Source organism: Terrapene carolina, unplaced genomic scaffold (genome assembly GCF_002925995.2).
Source record: "Terrapene carolina triunguis isolate 2854851 unplaced genomic scaffold, T_m_triunguis-2.0 Scaffold53, whole genome shotgun sequence".
Lineage (NCBI taxonomy): Eukaryota > Metazoa > Chordata > Testudines > Emydidae > Terrapene > Terrapene triunguis.
In genome coordinates this window covers 15020440-15038390 of record NW_020664404.1, presented here as the reverse complement: position 1 = coordinate 15038390, position 17951 = coordinate 15020440, and the positions used below count along the sequence as shown (strand labels likewise).

The window sequence follows — 17951 nt, the reverse complement described above, 5'->3', positions numbered from 1 at the left end:
TCAGGCTACGTCCTCACTACGGGGGGGGGGGTCAATTTAAGATACGCAAATTCAGCTACGCAAATAGCGTAGCTGAATTCAACGTATCAGAGCCGACTTACCCCGCTGTGAGGACAGCAGCAAATCGACCTCCGCGGCTCCCCCATCGACGGCGCTTACTCCTACCTCCCCTGGTGGAGTACAAGCGTCAATTCGGGGATCAAATGTCGCGTCCCGACGAGACGCGATAATTCGATCCCTGAGAGATTGATTTCTACCCGCCGATTCAGGCGGGTAGTGTAGACGTAGCCTCAGAGAGCTGTAAAACCAGGGTTGACCAGAGAGCGCTCTACTGTTGATTTAGTGGGTCTTAACTAGACCTCTAAATCGATATCTGCTGCATCTATTGCAGCAGTGTTGATCTCCCCGTGGTGAAGACAAACCCTTATACAATAAATGCTTCTTTACCCCTTTCTTGTACTTATCCCTTTAACTAGTATTTACATTCCCAAAAGGAAACTGGAGCATTTAGCTGAACGTGATTAATTTCTATTGATTTTCTTTGATTTTTATGTACATCTTTGATATTTATTTAATATATTTGCTATTTTCTTTGATTAACCTTTACCACCATTGTGCAAGAGACATTCCCTCTCCTGCCAGCAATCCTTCATTTTAGTAAAGATCTCTGTGTAAGATTTGGATTGAGACCAAGTGGCAGAAGAAGTTACAGTATGTTCAAATCTGACCTTTACTTGCAACTCGATAGACAGACAGATAGGAGCTTTAGAAAGTGAAAAAAATGGCAATTGCCTATTTTCTGTCTGAAAACTGATTTTCCTTGAGGGTGAAATTGACCAAAAATGACTCAAGTATTTTTTTTTCTATCTGGTACCAAAGAGTACTAGTAATAATTTTACCAGTTTCTTTGGGGGTATGATTATTATTGCATAGCTCTACTTCTAACAAATATATATACACATGAACCCCAACATATAACACATATATAATATTAAAATAATATATTTCATTTCTGTGGCACCTTTCTTCTTGTAGAACTTTACTAATTTTATATAAACATGAATCATTTCACCCACCATTGGATTGTAAGCATCTCTGATGTAGAAAGACAGCAACCATATGGAAAACTAGTACAGCAGAGGAGGGGGGATGGAACTTGGCTAGTAATATTGGAGTAAACCCACTTGTGCACAGAAGTACAGGACCTTAGTTTTTATAACGTCTTATTTGAAAGAACACAGTGCACAGTGCCCATTCTATATCCCTCAGTAAGATAAAGGGCCAAGTCGACACTCCTGAGATTCAAATCACTGGTTCTAACTAATCCAAGTCATTCAGACCTGAAACTCAGAATCTCTAAGCCACCTGTAGGAGGGGATGCTAACAGCTTAGCAGGTGAGGGGACACAGGAGTTGAAGTATGGTAACTAATAACCAGGTGTCATTCCCATAAAGCAGGGTAGATTTCAAAGAAGTGCCCAGGGAGTTAGGTGCTCATCAGCACATCCCAGCTGATCTTAGTGAGAGGCACTTAGTAGTATCACTTTGTGCCATGATGAAAACTTTCCCCTAATAACTTATTCCATGAAACCAGAAGGATGTGAGAAAAATATAACCTTGTAACCCTTCCTTTCCAGTGTGTTTAAATGGCATTTGTAATCTGTTCCAAAGGTCAGGGAACTAGCTTAGAATTTGGGAGACTAGAGTTCAAGTCCCTGCTTCACTACAGATGTCCTGTGTAAACTTGGGCAAGGCACTTACCCTCTCTGCGCCTCAGCTTCCAATAGAACTTCCCTAACTCACAGCAGTGTTGTGAGAATTAATACATTGCAGACTGTGAGGTCCTCACATACTAAGATAGATTCAATCCTAGCAAGTGTACAAATTTCCAACCATGATTGATGGCAAATGTGTGGTTTCCCTCTTTATCTCCCCCATATAATATATTGTAATACCATTTGTGTGGATATCTTATTGGGTCCATTTTATTTCCAATTATTTCTGCATATAAAAGAGAAAGTGTTTCTGCAGCTGACTAGCTCAGATCTTTACATTCATGTTAAAAGTGCTTTTATCATACTTATACTCAGAAATTGTTTGATGTATCCATTTTCCTCCCTTTTACTTTTCGCTCACATCTAATGCTGACACTGCAGGGGGATACTAGGGGATACGTTCTGCACTGTTAGCAATGCCGTCCTTTGGATAAGATGTTAAATCAAGGTTCCTTCTCTCCCTTTCTGATTGATACGCAGGTAAAAATCCCATAGGTACTCTGGAAATAGTAAGGGACAGATTCATTGTTCTGGCTAATATTTTCTCTTGCACTATAGACACGTTTTAAGGTCCAAGATTGTGACCTGTTATCAGCATCATAACAAATATGGTTTTCCTTATATAATAACTGCACTTCAACTAGCTAACCCATTGTTTCACAAGGCGTTTCAAATAATGGTTCCAATTAAGCTTGTTCATGGGAAGATATATGCCAGAGGGGTGAGAGTGTAAGGAGCAATTTACCTATTCCCAATGCAATGTAACCATGCAGGGAACAGCCATTACTGGGCTGCAGATGCTGGAGATTGCAATGGTTGGGATCAGTTACCACTGCCTGCAGTGCTAATCACTCATGTCTGAGAGAGGCATATGTGAGTCATACCCCATCCAACAACAACAACAGGACCATTCAAGAAATACCTTTGCAACAGGATAGAAAGACACCATGCTGTCTAGGGGCACTTGGAAATATTACACCAATAACAAAATGTCTCCCTCTCTGCTGTATTGGAGCAGAGTCCTCCCCTTTCCTAGTACTCCACACCACATAAATTCATAATTTAGCCCAAGAGGACAGAAAAACACTTTATGAAACTAAATTCTAACCTGCTTCAGAGTTTACTTTGGAAACATTCCTTTCTGCATGGGGCTCCCTGCATTTTGGCTCAGCAGCAGTTGGTAGTAGGTTTCTGGCACAAACTGGAATTGATTAGTCCAATTTTAAATATATTTGAATACAAAAACTAATTCCAAAAAAAGATAAAACACATTTATATTAGGTATACACACACACACACACACACGTGTGTGTGTATATATTAATTCATTATATTATATTTCACATTTTATTCCCCATCCTTCAAAGCCTGGGGCAAATCTTGCAGTCCTTACTTAGGCAAAACTTCCACTGGAGTCAAATGGAAACTAAAGTTGCTCAGCCATTTTGAAAAATAATGCCACTTATTTTGGGTGCCTGAGTATGAATTTCAGTGGCTAACTTTAGGTATCCAAGTTTGAAAATGTCAGGCCTATTGTCTAACAGCATGTTAAAATGAAGCATATCAAATGTGTCTGTTTTGTAAGCAGAATACAAAGGCAATCTCCTTCCACCAGACTTCCCCTACAATTAGAGTATTTCCAAAGTGTGCAAATAAAATCCGTTTTTTAGTGCAGCGCAAAACAATATGCTGCAACTTATTTGAATACAATATAAATTAACATAATGAAGCATCACACACAACACAGCATAGACAAAGATGCTTTGAACACAATGTTCAGTGTTCAGTGATGATAAAGGACACATCAAATAGACTAATCACAGTATAGAAACAAAGAGCCAAGATTCTGACATCCTCACTTAAGTTGAGTAGAATGTTTTTTCAATAGCAGTCCCATTGATTGCTACTCAGAGAGTAAGGTGCTATGTGATTTTAGTGATGGTGTCAGAATCTGGCAGCAGGTCTGCTGCAGCAAAACCATGCTGACCTAACAGTAGTAAGCATCAGAAAGGAAAATCTCTCCCCATAGTCCATCTTGCTCTTTTTCCTAATGCAGACATTAAAATGGCTTTGAAAGTAAGGGGGGAAATCTGAAAGTCTGTACATTACTGGGTTTTCTGTTGCTAGATTAGCCTGCTTTAATTTTAAAAACAGTTTTCGTTTAGCACACTGTTTAATTTTATTTAATATAATAGTTTTCCACAATGAAGCGCACAGAGACAAAACCAATAATAGGAGTCAATTTAGTAAATAGATTGTAGGAACACAGCAAAATAATTATTGCACGAGTATGCTTCTATGGTCTGTTAGTGATGGTGATTCAGCATGCGTTCCATAAGACAGTGAAATTTCCCCCTTGTCTATAGTATGGTGCACTGTCTTCACAGAATCAGAGACAGAAAGGTAAAAAAGGGCTGACTTGGGTCATCTGGTCTGACCCCCCCTAGCTTATTTGACGGAGTACTTGCTATATTATTCCCAGTAATGTTTTAACTATCCTGTTCCTGAGTATCTGCAGTAAGAGTGCTTCCACCATTTCTTTTGGCAGTTCATTCAAGGGGCCTGTATCTTTCACACTTAACAGGGCAGACACAGAGGTGCTGGGCATCTGAAACTCCCTATAAAATCTGTAGGAAATTCAAGCGCTCAGTACTAAATCCGAGTAAAACTTTTTGCCCAAAACATTTTGCCCCAAAAAAGCAGATTTGATTGCTCTGAGTCACTTTTGCTGAATTTTATAATCAAAAAATGCCCTTCCCCAAAAAAATCAAATTTTTTTTGGTGACATTTTCAAAATAAAACATTTGATTTTCCGACTCAAAGTGACTTTTCATTCCAAAATTTACTGCAAATCTATCTTAAAAATAAACATGGAACATTTTGGTTTGGGTCAAACACAACATTTCATTCAACCTGAAATACATTCCCCCCCCCCAATTTTGGGGACAACACAAAAGGATTTTTTTTTTTTTGAAAGGCCCACAATCCGAAAAATGCAATCTCTACTCAAAACATCTCAGGATTAAGCCCAAGAACCACTTGTTTGCACAGCTTAATGTTCCCATCTCTTACAGTTCTGAATAAATTCTATTTCTTCATTTATATTGTTTACACTCTATAATCATGTTCTCCCTTGAGTTTTCTCTTTTTGAGACCATGCGTCAAATTCATCCCAACTCCATTGATATTTATATAGTCACATCAGGAATTAATCTGATCCTAAATAATTAGTGTCTGCAATTTCATCCTTGTATCTGCTTTGTTGGCAGAAATTTTATTTTCTTTAGTTTTTCTATACTGTTCTTATAACATGGGACCGAAATGGCTCATATAACAGTACATAATAGCTCTACATGACCAAAATTCCAACTGAGGTTGCATCAAGCCTATCTAGAGCAGCATTATTACTAGAGCTGATGGAAAAAATGTCAATGGGAATTTTTTTCTCTGTCAGAAAATGCTGAATTCATTGAAATCAAAAAATTCTGTGGGAACATGTTGATTTTGATGAAACTTCATTTAAAACTATCTAAACAAACTGTTCTGATAAGGTCTAGATGTTCCATTCTGTTTCTGGTTAGAGCTTATCGAACTTATTGCAACAAAACATTTTAATTTATGCATTGAAATAACTTTTTGTTTCAAAATTTATTTTAGATTAGATTATTTATATTATATTATACATTATAACTGAAAATAAAAAAGTCAAAAACCTAACAAAACATTTTGATTTTCTCAAAACTAAATATTTCAATTGACCCAAAACAAACACACACAAAATTCATTTTGCAGAAAATTTAAAAATTCTTTGATTTGTTCCAATTCAGAATTAACACAAATTTCAAAATTGTGGAATTTCCTTCAAAATGGAAATTCGTGTTCCCATACAGCTCTGATTGTGACATTGCTGGCTTTCATGTGCTCACCCTATCTCTGAATCCAAGAATAGTAATGGCTTTTTTCACAATGATGGCAATCTCCAAGCTCATAATTAGTTTACTATGTGACCTCATATCAAAATATTTCTCAAATCGCTTTTCAGCCACCTGTCTCTATTAACCTCCTATCTATATATATATAAAAGGTGCTTTGAGATTAAGAACAAGTGTGATCAAGCCCTTTGGGAATAAGAATATTGCTCATTGTACAATAGTTGTGTGTGTATTAAAACATTTAAAATACCTGCCACCCACATCTAATCAGTTTTGTCAAAATACCTGCCAACTTGTTGTTCATTAAAGCATTCATGGATGCATGCAAATGCAGTGCATAAAATATTAAGGTTGCCAGTAATTCACAGATTTCCAAGTCCTTCCTGTCACAAGGCTTCCCCAATGATAACTACTTCACTCAGTCCTATGGCAAATGTTAAATAGTGCATGACAAATAGTGCAATGTACTGGAGAAGCAAATCAGAAGGTTTATTGCCTCATAACACCCATATAATAATCCAAACCTCTTTAATATAGCAGATTGGGTGAGGGCAGTGCAGCACAGGAAGAGTCTTTATAGTTCAAGCACAGGACTGGGAAACCAGGAACTCATGAGCTCATGGATGACATTTTCAAAAGAGCCTAAATGATTTAAGGGACTATGTCCTATTTTCAAAGTGACTAAGGCACTAAGAGCAAAAGTCTCACAGACTTTCAATGAGACATACTGTATGTCTACACAGGAGCTGTAAATGTAATTTCCAACTTCGGTAGACAGACCAGTGCTAACTTTAACCAAGCAAATGTACTAAAAATAGCAGTGTAGCCCATTTGAAACCCTAGGTATGTATTCAGGGCAGCTATCCTGTCCCTGCTGCCCATGCAGCCATGGCTACACTGCAATTTTTAGCATGCTAGCTTGATTGGAGCTAGCTCTGGTATGTCTATCCAAGCTGGAAATTACACTTCCAGCTCTATCTAGACATACTTTTAGACTATGTCTACAGTATGAGTTGTGGTGTGATTCCCAGCTCTTGTACATACCCTTTCATTAACTCAATGACAGCTAGCGCAAGTATGTGTACATGAGCTGGGCATCACATTCCTGCCTCATAGCGCACACGTAGCATTAGAGTCCTAAGTTTTAAAGTGACTGTTAAAAATTACATTTAGGCACTTTTGAAAAACGTTACCCAGCTCTTGATTCTGACACTGATTCACTAAGTGCCCTTTGGTAAATCTATTAGACCAACATTTTCAAATGTTAGTACCTAAACAAGATTTTCATTATTTATAATATGGTAGTGCCTAGAGGCCACAACCAAGACTGGGCCCCTATTGTGCTAGACACTGTAGAAACACAAAGGACGAGAGGTCTTTGCCTCAAAGAGTTTATAGCCTAAATAAACAAGACAGATGAATGGTGAGATGGAAACCAGAGATGAAATAACGTATTCAAGCCCATTCAGCAGTTTTATGGCAGGATTGCCAGTCCCACAATCAATAGGTGGCTTGATTTGCTTATGTACTGAGCACCCCCATCTCCTAGTGGGAGATTATATATGTGGACCATCAGCAAGACTGAACCCAAAGTTTGTAAAGACTTTTGATGATAAAATGTCTACATCTAATAATAGAGTGAGTTCTTAGAGTGATTGCTTACTTAAAATTCTATTCCAATCATCTAGGCTCAATAGTAGCTAACTATTTTGTTGTTTTAAAAAAACAAACCTTAATGTGACCGGTATAATTTCACAATGCATATGACCAGGATAACCCTGGAATTTGCTGCATCGCCTTCTGCTTCAGACTTTGGATTTCCTTTCAAATTACAGCTCTTTATTATCTTTTCCACAGACAAAGTCCACAGTATCTAACTATTACAGCAGCAAAATGCTTTCATGAATCACACATTAAATTAATGTAAATTTTAGTTACCAATAATATCTTTATTTACAGCTGTCACATAGAAAATGACTATTTGCCACAGTTATATTAATGTTTACAGAACCAGGCTTTATCAACACACAAACATGAGTTTTCTCAGCGGCCTAAAATGTCCTCACATCAAACAAATGTAAGGTCAGTCTGGTGTCCTAATAACAGTGCACTATATTTGCACTGTCATGTTAGAGATTCAGGGCTGATTTCTGATTACAGTGTGTCGTATCCTGGGTTGCTAAAGGCTGGGGGCACTGCAGAGATCATTATTTATTCTTATTATAGTAGACTCTAGAGGCTACAATGAAGATTGAGGCGCTATTGTACTAGCTGCTTTTCAAACACATAGAAGGAATCAACAATCTGTCAGTCTTCACAGTCTAAATAGAGGAATAAGACAAAGGATAAGAGGAGCAACAGGCACAGAGAGGAAAACTGTCTTTCCCAAGGTCATACAACAGGTCTGTGATAGAATCAGGAGTAGAACACAGTTCCTGTCTAGGGCACAGTCCCAGCCTGGACTATGCTGCTTTCCTTCTCAGGGACTAAGCATCCAAGTCCTGGGATGGAAGGGGTTTTCTGCATCCTATTCTCTCAATAGTGACCCTTTTTGTTGATGTAAGTGAAGGAACTATGGGTCACCAAAAAGCTTCCATATAGTCTTTGTTAGTCAAACAAACTGGACACAATGGGGAGCTTTGAAGATGAGGAGAAGCAACTGTGCAAAAAAGAGAGATCCTCAGGGCTCTGCCAGAGACACAAAAAAATGCAGTGTTGTGGGATTGTCTAGATATTACACAGCTATGACTGCTGCTCTTGGCTTGAGCATTTTCTTGAAAATTATAATTTCTCCTAAAAACTTAGTTGAAATTAGATTTGGATACTCTCCCTTTTATGAATCAGAATTGTTACTGATAAAGAGCCATATGGTAGCATTTAGGCACTTTCCCACAATTGCATCTCATCAAGAACAGTCAAGAAGGAACAATTCCTTCTCAAGTTCCTCAGTGCACAAGGTGTAGCCTGCTCCCCACTGCATCAGGCCCATTCTTTGGGCTGGCATGGGGAAGGAAGGGGTTATAATTAGAACTGGTTTTTTTGGTTTGCTGGCATTTCCAAAAACATTGGAAGAAATTCTTTTGGGCAGACCTAAAGGGAAACTTTTCGGCAAACTGAAAAGTACAAAAAATAATTTTGTGACAAATGAAACACAGTGTTTGTTCATTATTATTTGGATCTTTTAAAGATTTAATTTAAAAAAATAAAACAGAAGGAAATTTTCAACACAAAAATTCATTTCAAATTGAAAAAAGGGAAACATTTTCTTTAGAACGTGTCAAAATGGAACATTTTGATTTTTTTTTCTTTAAAGGTTTTGTTTTGCATTTAGTTTTTGTTTTGTTTTGTTATTCTATTGAAATAATTTGGACAAAAAATATTTTGTCCAAACATTTTTATCTAGTCATAGTCTCATCCTCTTGGCTCCTTTTGAGGCTATCTGCACCCTCAAGTATATACAAAGGATATAGTCGCTGCACTTCATGCCCCACTAATGGCAGATTTTGGCAACAGACCATGAATATCCCTATGGGCTCCACCACACACACCTCACTGCTGCCTGCACAGAGGGTGCAGCCAGAGTAAAGATGACATTGCAAGAAACCCATCACTATGCTGATTGCCAGTTGCTATTTCAGTCCATTGGGACCATTAGCAGCTAGTGTAACTTAGAGCCGCATCTCGTCTGCTTGTAAATATTTACAGCACATTGAACAAAAATGAAAAAGAAATAATCATATAGTTATAGTTAATTTTTTTTATGGAAGACCCATCATTTTATATTGTCTCTCTTTAATTACTGAAAAAAGGCCCAAATGCCATGCTTTAATCTGACTACTTTCCTTCTCTGATTGTCTCATCATTGGTATGGTATGGGTTATGCTAGAAGTGCTTCCTAGGCTGTACCTACTGGGAGGACAGGGATGGGGAGCCAGTCTCCAGAAAGGATAAACACACATGGACATGTACACACACCAACATTTCAAACTACATCACTCTGTTTTTTCCAGCTCTTTGTTCCCTCCATATTGTTTTTCAAATTCTCCAGCAGGGCATCAGATGCATAATTGCCACCAAACAAAAACTAAAGTTATTGTACCAAAGTACTGAACAGCAGGAAGGCAAGGGTTAGGAGTGTTATTCAGTTTTAGACATTCTTTCTCAGTTAGACTTTATAGCATTATTTTACCATAGTAAATTCATTATATTTAGTGGCAAGAGCATTTACTTCACACAGTATTTCAGACAGATTAAATATACAGCAGTTTAGTCATATTACATCTGTCTATGTAGTAAGATTGCCTTATGGTCCTTCAGTACAAGTCCTAGTAATGCAATCGAGGATAGCATTTCATTTCACCATTCAAAAGAAAGCTTTGGGGAGAAAAAAAGAAAAATGAAAACACCTAGCATATGCTAGAAAGGACGAGAATTATATCATCCTTACATTTACAAAATGTATGTATATATACACAATACTGCCTCCATAGTAGTGGTAGGAGATTTATGCTATTAGAATGGATTATAGGTTTTGCGGGGGAAAGTGGGTTGCTTTTGTGACGGGAGGCAGGGTTGTACTGTGCAGTGGTTACTTATGTTTTGCATGTGGGTCCTGATTAGAGCTGACCCAAAAAAGGGGAATCCCTTTTTGCCACACAATGTGCAGTTTTGAATAAAAGAAATGTCCCAAAATGGGTCAAAATGTCAAAGATACAAACATTTTCACAAGAAAGGTTTTATTCTGTTTTAGGATTTTTATTTTATTTTTTCGCTTTCTGGCTGCTGTAGAGGCCACTCAGCCCTCCAGTCTGGGATATCGTAACTCACTTTTCCTAATTAGACAATTAGTTCACAAGGAAGCAGTAGCTGATACATTGAGCAGTGGCCAGTCTGCACAATGGTACAAGTCAAAGAAAGCATATTTCACCAGTATTCCACAAACTGCACTAGAACCCCATTCTGTGTCAGATCCGATTCAAGGTTCTGATACTGGTCTACAAAGCTCTGACTACAATAGGGTTACACTTCCTTCTGCAACTTCCCCTGTCTGTCTGTGAATGTCCCAATGACCGAGAGAGCAAAGATAAATTCAAAAGAGATATAACGTCGAGGTTTCTCAACACAAGCCAGACCTCACCTCTGGATCACCTTCTCTAAAGAAATCATCTTCAAGCTATACTCCAAGGTTCACCTTTTCACCAAAGATTCCCCAAATACCCAAATTTGATGAACAAGGTAAATATGTGTTTAAAGTTTCTGACTACAATTTAACACAAAGTACATCAGAGAATTATTCATCCTCCTGAACAGGGTTTTTGTTTTCTGCAGTTCTTATTTAACTCCTAGATGCCACAGTAGCAAGCATATAGGTATGCAGATCAGTTGATAATTGGGAATGGGTTCTATACACACAGCCTGAACTGAGATCTGGATCTTACCTCATAACTGGGGCAGGAGGAGGTGGGTAGGGGTAAAGCACCAAACTTCCTTCAACAAAGGGTCATATTAGCTCCTGTGGCAGCAGAGGCCTTATTTTAGTTGTTCAACTCAGCATCTAATGAGACCAGTTACGTTCTACATATGTGAAAGACTATTGTTCACCTTGTGGATTACTTGATCCACAGACTGTTTGGATGCTATCATTATCTTCTGTCCTTTACTGATACAGTTATCCTTAAATGCCCCCTACCTCTGCATTATTCTTACAGCTCACCTTGGTTTACAGATGACCTTTGACAGATTAAGCAGGTAAAGAGAAATATAAAGAGCGTGGGGCAGAAATTCTCCTCAGAATTTGACTGATTGTGACATAAAGCATTTTTATAATTTTACTACTTGGTTTTGTTGCAGAAGAAATATCCCCTGTCTTCTACCATGTCACCCACAATGCCCTAACCAGTAGGTACTGTTGCCAAATCACAAATGGTAAACAGAGTTGCACCTTACAAGACCCAATAGTAGTATCTGTCCTGCTTGCCTTCCCATATGGGGGTACCATAGGTGTACCATAGGGTTCTGCTCTGTCATTCCCTTTGCTTAATGCATATGTGAAGCCCTGAAAGGATTTATAAAACACCTCTGTTCCATCAATCCCAGATAATGTGGACAATTGTTTTCCCAGTGTCTAGTCAAGATGGGTGCTTTGCTGGAAGGTAGCTGACTAAAGCTCAATCTAGATGAGACAGAAGATGGGGGGAAACAACTAAAGGAAATGAGAGAGGTGATATCTCCCCTTCCATGGATGGAGTATGCCTACACCTTTTATTATTCAGGATCTGGAGACCATACAAGATATCCAGAAAGAAGATGTGGCCAAAAGGGTGTTTTTCTCCATCTGCAGTTGGCAAAGAGTTAATGATTTACTTTATGATTTTGGACTCACTGCATTTATCCATGCTTTTGTCGCCACCCCCATCCTTCCCATCCCCCCCCCCCCCCCCCCCCCCGAACACCCAAAAGGATTACTGATCTGCTCAGAAACAACAGCTAGGGCCAAACATTATTTCTCTTTTATAGTACTTAGCAGTGCTTTGCACAGAAGCCACTTTATATCTGGGTTTCACAGGCTTTTAAATCTTAATCTGTGTCCAGTTCAATGTATTGGTTGTATAAAGCTATTTATGGCATGAATAAATGGCATGAATCTCAAGGACCGCCTCATCATTGTGGCCACCACTTGAGATCAGCTGAGATGTTCCATTTGAGAGCAGAGTGTTTTCAGAAGACAATCCTCAGATCTTGGATTTGCTGCCCCCTTGATCAATAAACTCATGATGTGTTGGTCTTTCAGATCATGCATCAAGGCCTATCTGTTTACCCAGGCTTTTTCTGAAGGATGGGCTTAAGGGAGGCTTATTTTGTTTTGTTTTAATTCTGAGTAAAATGTGTTGTTTTAAATTTTATTTTAATTTTGCATGGTGAAGGAATTATTTTGCTGACAACAAACTGGAATAGTCTGATGTATTCTGTGCAGGTTTTGATTGTTCTAAGCATCTGGTCATTAAATATATTTTATAAATAGAAAAAAATGTGTACATCAGTCTTATGATCTAAATTATCTCTTTTCATATGATAGATTCCTTGTTTTGTTCCTATTCAGGAACTTCTGTTATCCAAGTGACAGCAATAGATGCTGATGATGCCAGCTATGGAAACAGTGCCAAAGTAGTGTATAGCATCCTCCAGGGACAACCATATTTCTCAGTGGACCCAGAGACAGGTCAGCAACCCTTTCTGTCTTACTTGTCATAATTACAGAAATACACACAGGGATCAAAATCCTTCTCACTCAAGTATTTATACCCAGTTTTATAAAAATGCTAATTAAATTGTTCAAGTACTGTTTAATATTTGTCCAAAACTCAGAATGAACATGGACTATCTATCTGGTTTTAAGCAGAAGACCCCCTTGATTTCTGCTTGAAAACTGATGGCGTGATATGGCCCCATATTATTAAGGCAGTGAACCTGCAGCACCATAAAATGTAAGTTTTATTTTCTTAAAGTAGTAGGAGTAGGGAGGTTATTTTATACCTGTTTTTGGCACGGGTGAGACCACTACTGGAATACTGTGTCCAGTTCTGGGGTCCACGTTGATACACTGGAGAGGGTTTAGAGAAGAGCCCTGCAAATGGCAAGATTGGGAAACATAACTTATAGTGAAAGACTCAAGGAACTCAATGTATTTAGCTTAACAGAGAGAAGGTTAAGGGGTGACTTGATCACAGTCTATACTTATCTACTTGGGGTCAGAAATCTGATAATAGAGGGCTTGTCAATCTAGCAGACAAAGGTATAATAGGATCCAGTGGCTGAAAGTTGAAGCTAAACAAATTCAGACTGGAAATATGGCACAAAAATTAATACTGAAGGTAATTTACTAACAGAACAATTTATCAAGAGTTGTGGTTGGTTCTCCCTCAAAAAAATCTTTAACTAGAAGATTCTAGAAGTTATGTTCTAGTTCTGCCACAGCTAGTGGACCTAAAATGGAAATTAATTTATAGAAATCTAGTGACTTGTGTTATGCAGGAGGTCAAACTAGATGACCTCAGTGGTCCCTTCTGAAGTTAAAATCTATGAATCTATTGAAGTTTGAAATAGTGAATCCACGATAACACAGAATTCTGCCCTGTTAATGAAAAAGTGGTATAATGCAGACGTCACTCCAGGATTGGAGCTAATAACCTTATCAAAATAATAGCCAGGGAAACTAGCTGAATAGCTTTCATTAATGTGACAAACTTAACATTTTTTTTGTCATCAAAAGGATAATTACACGGATTTAGCACAGTCCAAACACTGAATCATTGCACTACTATATTTCTCTCTTTTCTTGCAATCACATTAAATCGGTCATGGATTAAAAGCCTTATTTGAATACACCTTCAATTTTATTTGTTTGCCTGGGATTAACATTTGTACAATATATTTTACATAAATCCATTTTAAAACTCAGGGATTAAAGTGTTGTTTTTTTTCTCCCCTCTTATTCTTTTATCCAAGGAATAATCAAAACTGCTTTACCAGACATGAGCAGAGAAAACAGGGAGCAGTACCAAGTGGTCATCCAGGCCAAGGACATGGGAGGCCAGATGGGAGGATTATCAGGGACCACTACGGTGAACATCACACTGACTGATGTCAATGACAATCCGCCTCGATTCCCCCAGAGTATGAAGCCTTTAATAGTTCTGCTGTGTTTCAAAAAGCTTCTTTAAAATTGTTTAACCATCACCATCTAGGATATTTTTTTCACATCTACAGCTGTACTGCTGTGTCTGCTTATGCTGCAGCTTTGTCAAAGCACATGGGAGTCCACTTTAAAAAAAAAAAAAGACAAACAAACTTCCTTAGCAGAATAAACTTACTTCCCAAACCCTTAAATTAATTTCAACAGGAGCCAATAACCCATGGTAATTGTAGTGTTATACGTGAAACAATTTATAGTTACAGTAAATATATTGACAGGTTTCAGAGTAGCAGCCGTGTTAGTCTGTATCCGCAAAAAGAACAGGAGTACTTGTGGCACCTTAGAGACTAACAAATTTATTAGAGCATAAGCTTTCGTGGGCTACAACCCACTTCTTCGGATGCATATTGAGTGAAACATATATCGAGGAGATATATATACACACATACAGAGAGCATGAACAGGTGGGAGTTGTCTTACCAACTCTGAGAGGCCAATTAAGTAAGAGAAAAAAAACTTTTGAAGTGATAATCAAGGTAGCCAAGTACAGAAATATATTGTAAAATACAAGGTCAGCTTTTCAGAATAGCTCAGTATCGAACTCACTTGGGCACCTAAATAAGTGGCCTGGTTTTCCAAACCTCATAATGGGCATACCAAAAATCTGGCCCTAGTTGAATGTGCTGAGTAATTTTGATAATCTGGCCCATATTTTACATGATTATATTTTTGAAAGAAAATCCTTTAGGCTGCAAAACTGGCAACCAAGGAAAAGTGGGATGGTACAGGGGATGTGCAATGTGATGTTGACCCTTTAATCCTAGACTACTTGTTTAAATCTGATCCCAAACTGATTAGCAATCAAAAGTTGTTAAAAGCAGCACTTGATGACTGCTTGGTAGGCTATATGAAAAGAATTCATAGTTTCAGTTCAGTATCTGCTAGGAAAATATCCCCATTATTCAATTACTATTGCCTTTGGCTCTGATTGGGATCCTTGCTTGCACTCTCATCAGACACACCAAAGACTGAACAAACATCAGGACTGATTTAGAGGCCACATTTCTGGATTTATGGAAACTTGTAAGGCACTCAGATACCATGGTGATGAATAGAGGCAAAATAACTAGTCACCCAATCCAGAATGGATTATTATCTTGTGAGTTTGCTTACCTAATGACCAGCTTCACAGAGCAAGCTCAGGCCACTTATTTCTAAACAGAACACTCCCATTTGACGTCAACAGGGAGTTCTGCTAAAAAAAAAAAAAAAACCACAATAGCATAATATGGTCCATGATGTTTTATCAGACTGGAGATGTTGAACCCAAAGATGAGGTATAGTTCTTTTCACTGAATTACACACTTGGACATGGAGTTGCAATCTAAAAATAAAGGCTACGTAATAGTAAATAGCTGTAATGTAACTCTGACATCTGAAATCCTGGAGCCTTTGTTCCTGCTGGTAGTCTGCAAGGTTAATAAAGGACCAGTCCAAAGTCTATTGAAATCAGTGGGAGTCTTTATGCTTACTTGAATGGGCTTTGGATCAGGCTCTTAATTAGAGTGAAAGTTAGACCAGTGAAGAGGCCACATACAAGGCCCTATGCAGTGCACTGCTTAAACTTCACTGAAGCACAGAAGGTGATATGGAAGGCCTTATCTGGGCTGGACACACTGGGGTGATTGTAACATTGCTAATGACCAGTCCCCTTTCTTGCCTTGCTTCCCAGGATGCTGGTTTCCTGCTCCTCCTACAAAGCAAGACATGAATGGAAAATCTACAGGTTTTCATTCCTCCTCACACAGTCATGAACTGGAACACGTTTCCAAGGACACTGATTCTGAAAATCTGCTCCTTCTGTACCCAATTACCTCCCTTTCTTCCCTTTATGTGAGGCTATAGGATACGGGGAAATTAGGCCCAAAGGGGAGGAAGAAGTTGCATGTGAAAGAGACAGGAATGAACTCCAAAATATTGAAGAATAATTTGATTTATTTAAGGGGCTAGAAAGAAGGGAAATTGACAGATTCTAGTGGGAAGCCACTGTGACTTGGACTAAGTATGTAAGGAATGGTTTTTAAAAAGGTACAGTGGCCCCCACACAACTAGTAGACCTGAGCCAAGCACAATATAAATAATAGGAAGGGCAAGAGCTTTACAGAATTGTACCATATGCTCATGAAAAAATGGACACTTCGGGAACTGAATTATACGCTAAACCATGCTGATTAGTTTATATGCTGACAATATGCAGGTCACTGACATCATCTCAATTACAGTGACAGCTTTCAGAATAAAACTCACCCAAAGGAGGTGTTCCCCTGGTATTTCTGGACTTCCCACATCAGGGAAAAATTGAAGTGTCATGACTAAGTTTGTGCTTATAGGATTTCTGGCTCAATTGCCAGGATGAAAAGTTTAGATAAGCCTACAAACGGAAAAGGTCAGCCTTTTGAAGGCTGGTTGTCATAAGGTCTAACTTCTAAACAGTTTTCAGCCTGTTGTAAGAGAGTAACATGAATTTTGCAGCCTCACTGGTTTGAAGCCCACCGCTAATTTTTCAATTATAGGGTTGACTTTCTAACAGCAAATACAGTTCACCATCATACTATATCACTCATTTTTTCACAAATCTCTAAAGATAAGACATTTCCAATAGTCAGAGACTGTGATTTAGGTGTATGACACTGGGGATAGAGACTCACTCAACCTTCTTTAGCCCACACAAGGATCTGTTATGATCAGTGTACTTGGGAAAACTCAGAAACTGCTCTCTCAGTGTGCCCCAAAATGGATGAGAGGGTGGAGAAGGGACATGGATACATGAGGGAAGAACTAGTCACATCAAGTGACATAGGTTGCACCTGCTATAGGCTGGTGTAGCTTGTACAGTCTGTCTGTTCATTAAACCACTCAAATATGGATTGTACCTTCTTCAGACACACTGCCTTCCCCAAGGTTGTCTTGGTCAGGCATGGCTTCACAATATATCCTACATGGGTACCAGTTTATAATTGCTACAAATGGCATGATGCTAGTAACTAAGTGAGCTGTACAAATGACAGATAACAAATATTCAACAAATTGGCATGCAAAATGTCTGCAAACTTCTCATACCTACTTGTTACTAGTAAGTATTTGCCAATACTGTTTTAACAATTATTTTAACCCCATATCTTGTGAATTGACGTTCAAGTTATATTTCCTGATTGTGATTGGTCAAGAGACTCATGTAATATTATTCCTGTTCTGCAGGAGCATAACTTTATAGTTAGTCTTTTGGTGCACATGCTGGGAAAAGATAAATTTAAAATTTACCTTCTGTACTAAGATGTGCAAGGTTAAAATTCCTTTGTCAATAGCATCCAGGCTAGTAAAACCTGATTCCACAAGCATTAACAGAAATCAGGCATGAAAACAAATGTGTCCAAAGTGAATTAATTCAAAAATCTGAACACATCTGTACAACTTTCATACAGTTCAAGCAGTTAGCAGGAATATTAAATATTACATATCTCAAATGTTTTTTGCAATATATTGTATTATGTGT

The 17951-nt window shown here is 38.3% G+C and overlaps 1 protein-coding gene across 2 annotated transcripts in view; it reads left to right on the top strand.

The window, feature by feature from the left end:
- Positions 1 to 17951, top strand: part of CDH9 (cadherin 9) — a 79144-nt gene that overhangs the window by 38150 nt on the left and 23043 nt on the right. Inside the window, exons 3-4 of one of the 2 annotated variants that reach the window (XM_024203418.1) lie at positions 12806 to 12925; positions 14212 to 14379. In XM_024203418.1, coding sequence (XP_024059186.1) covers positions 12806 to 12925; positions 14212 to 14379 — 288 coding nt within the window. The remainder of the gene's footprint in view (positions 1 to 12805; positions 12926 to 14211; positions 14380 to 17951) is intronic. The other variant, XM_024203427.1, reaches the window with a different exon arrangement.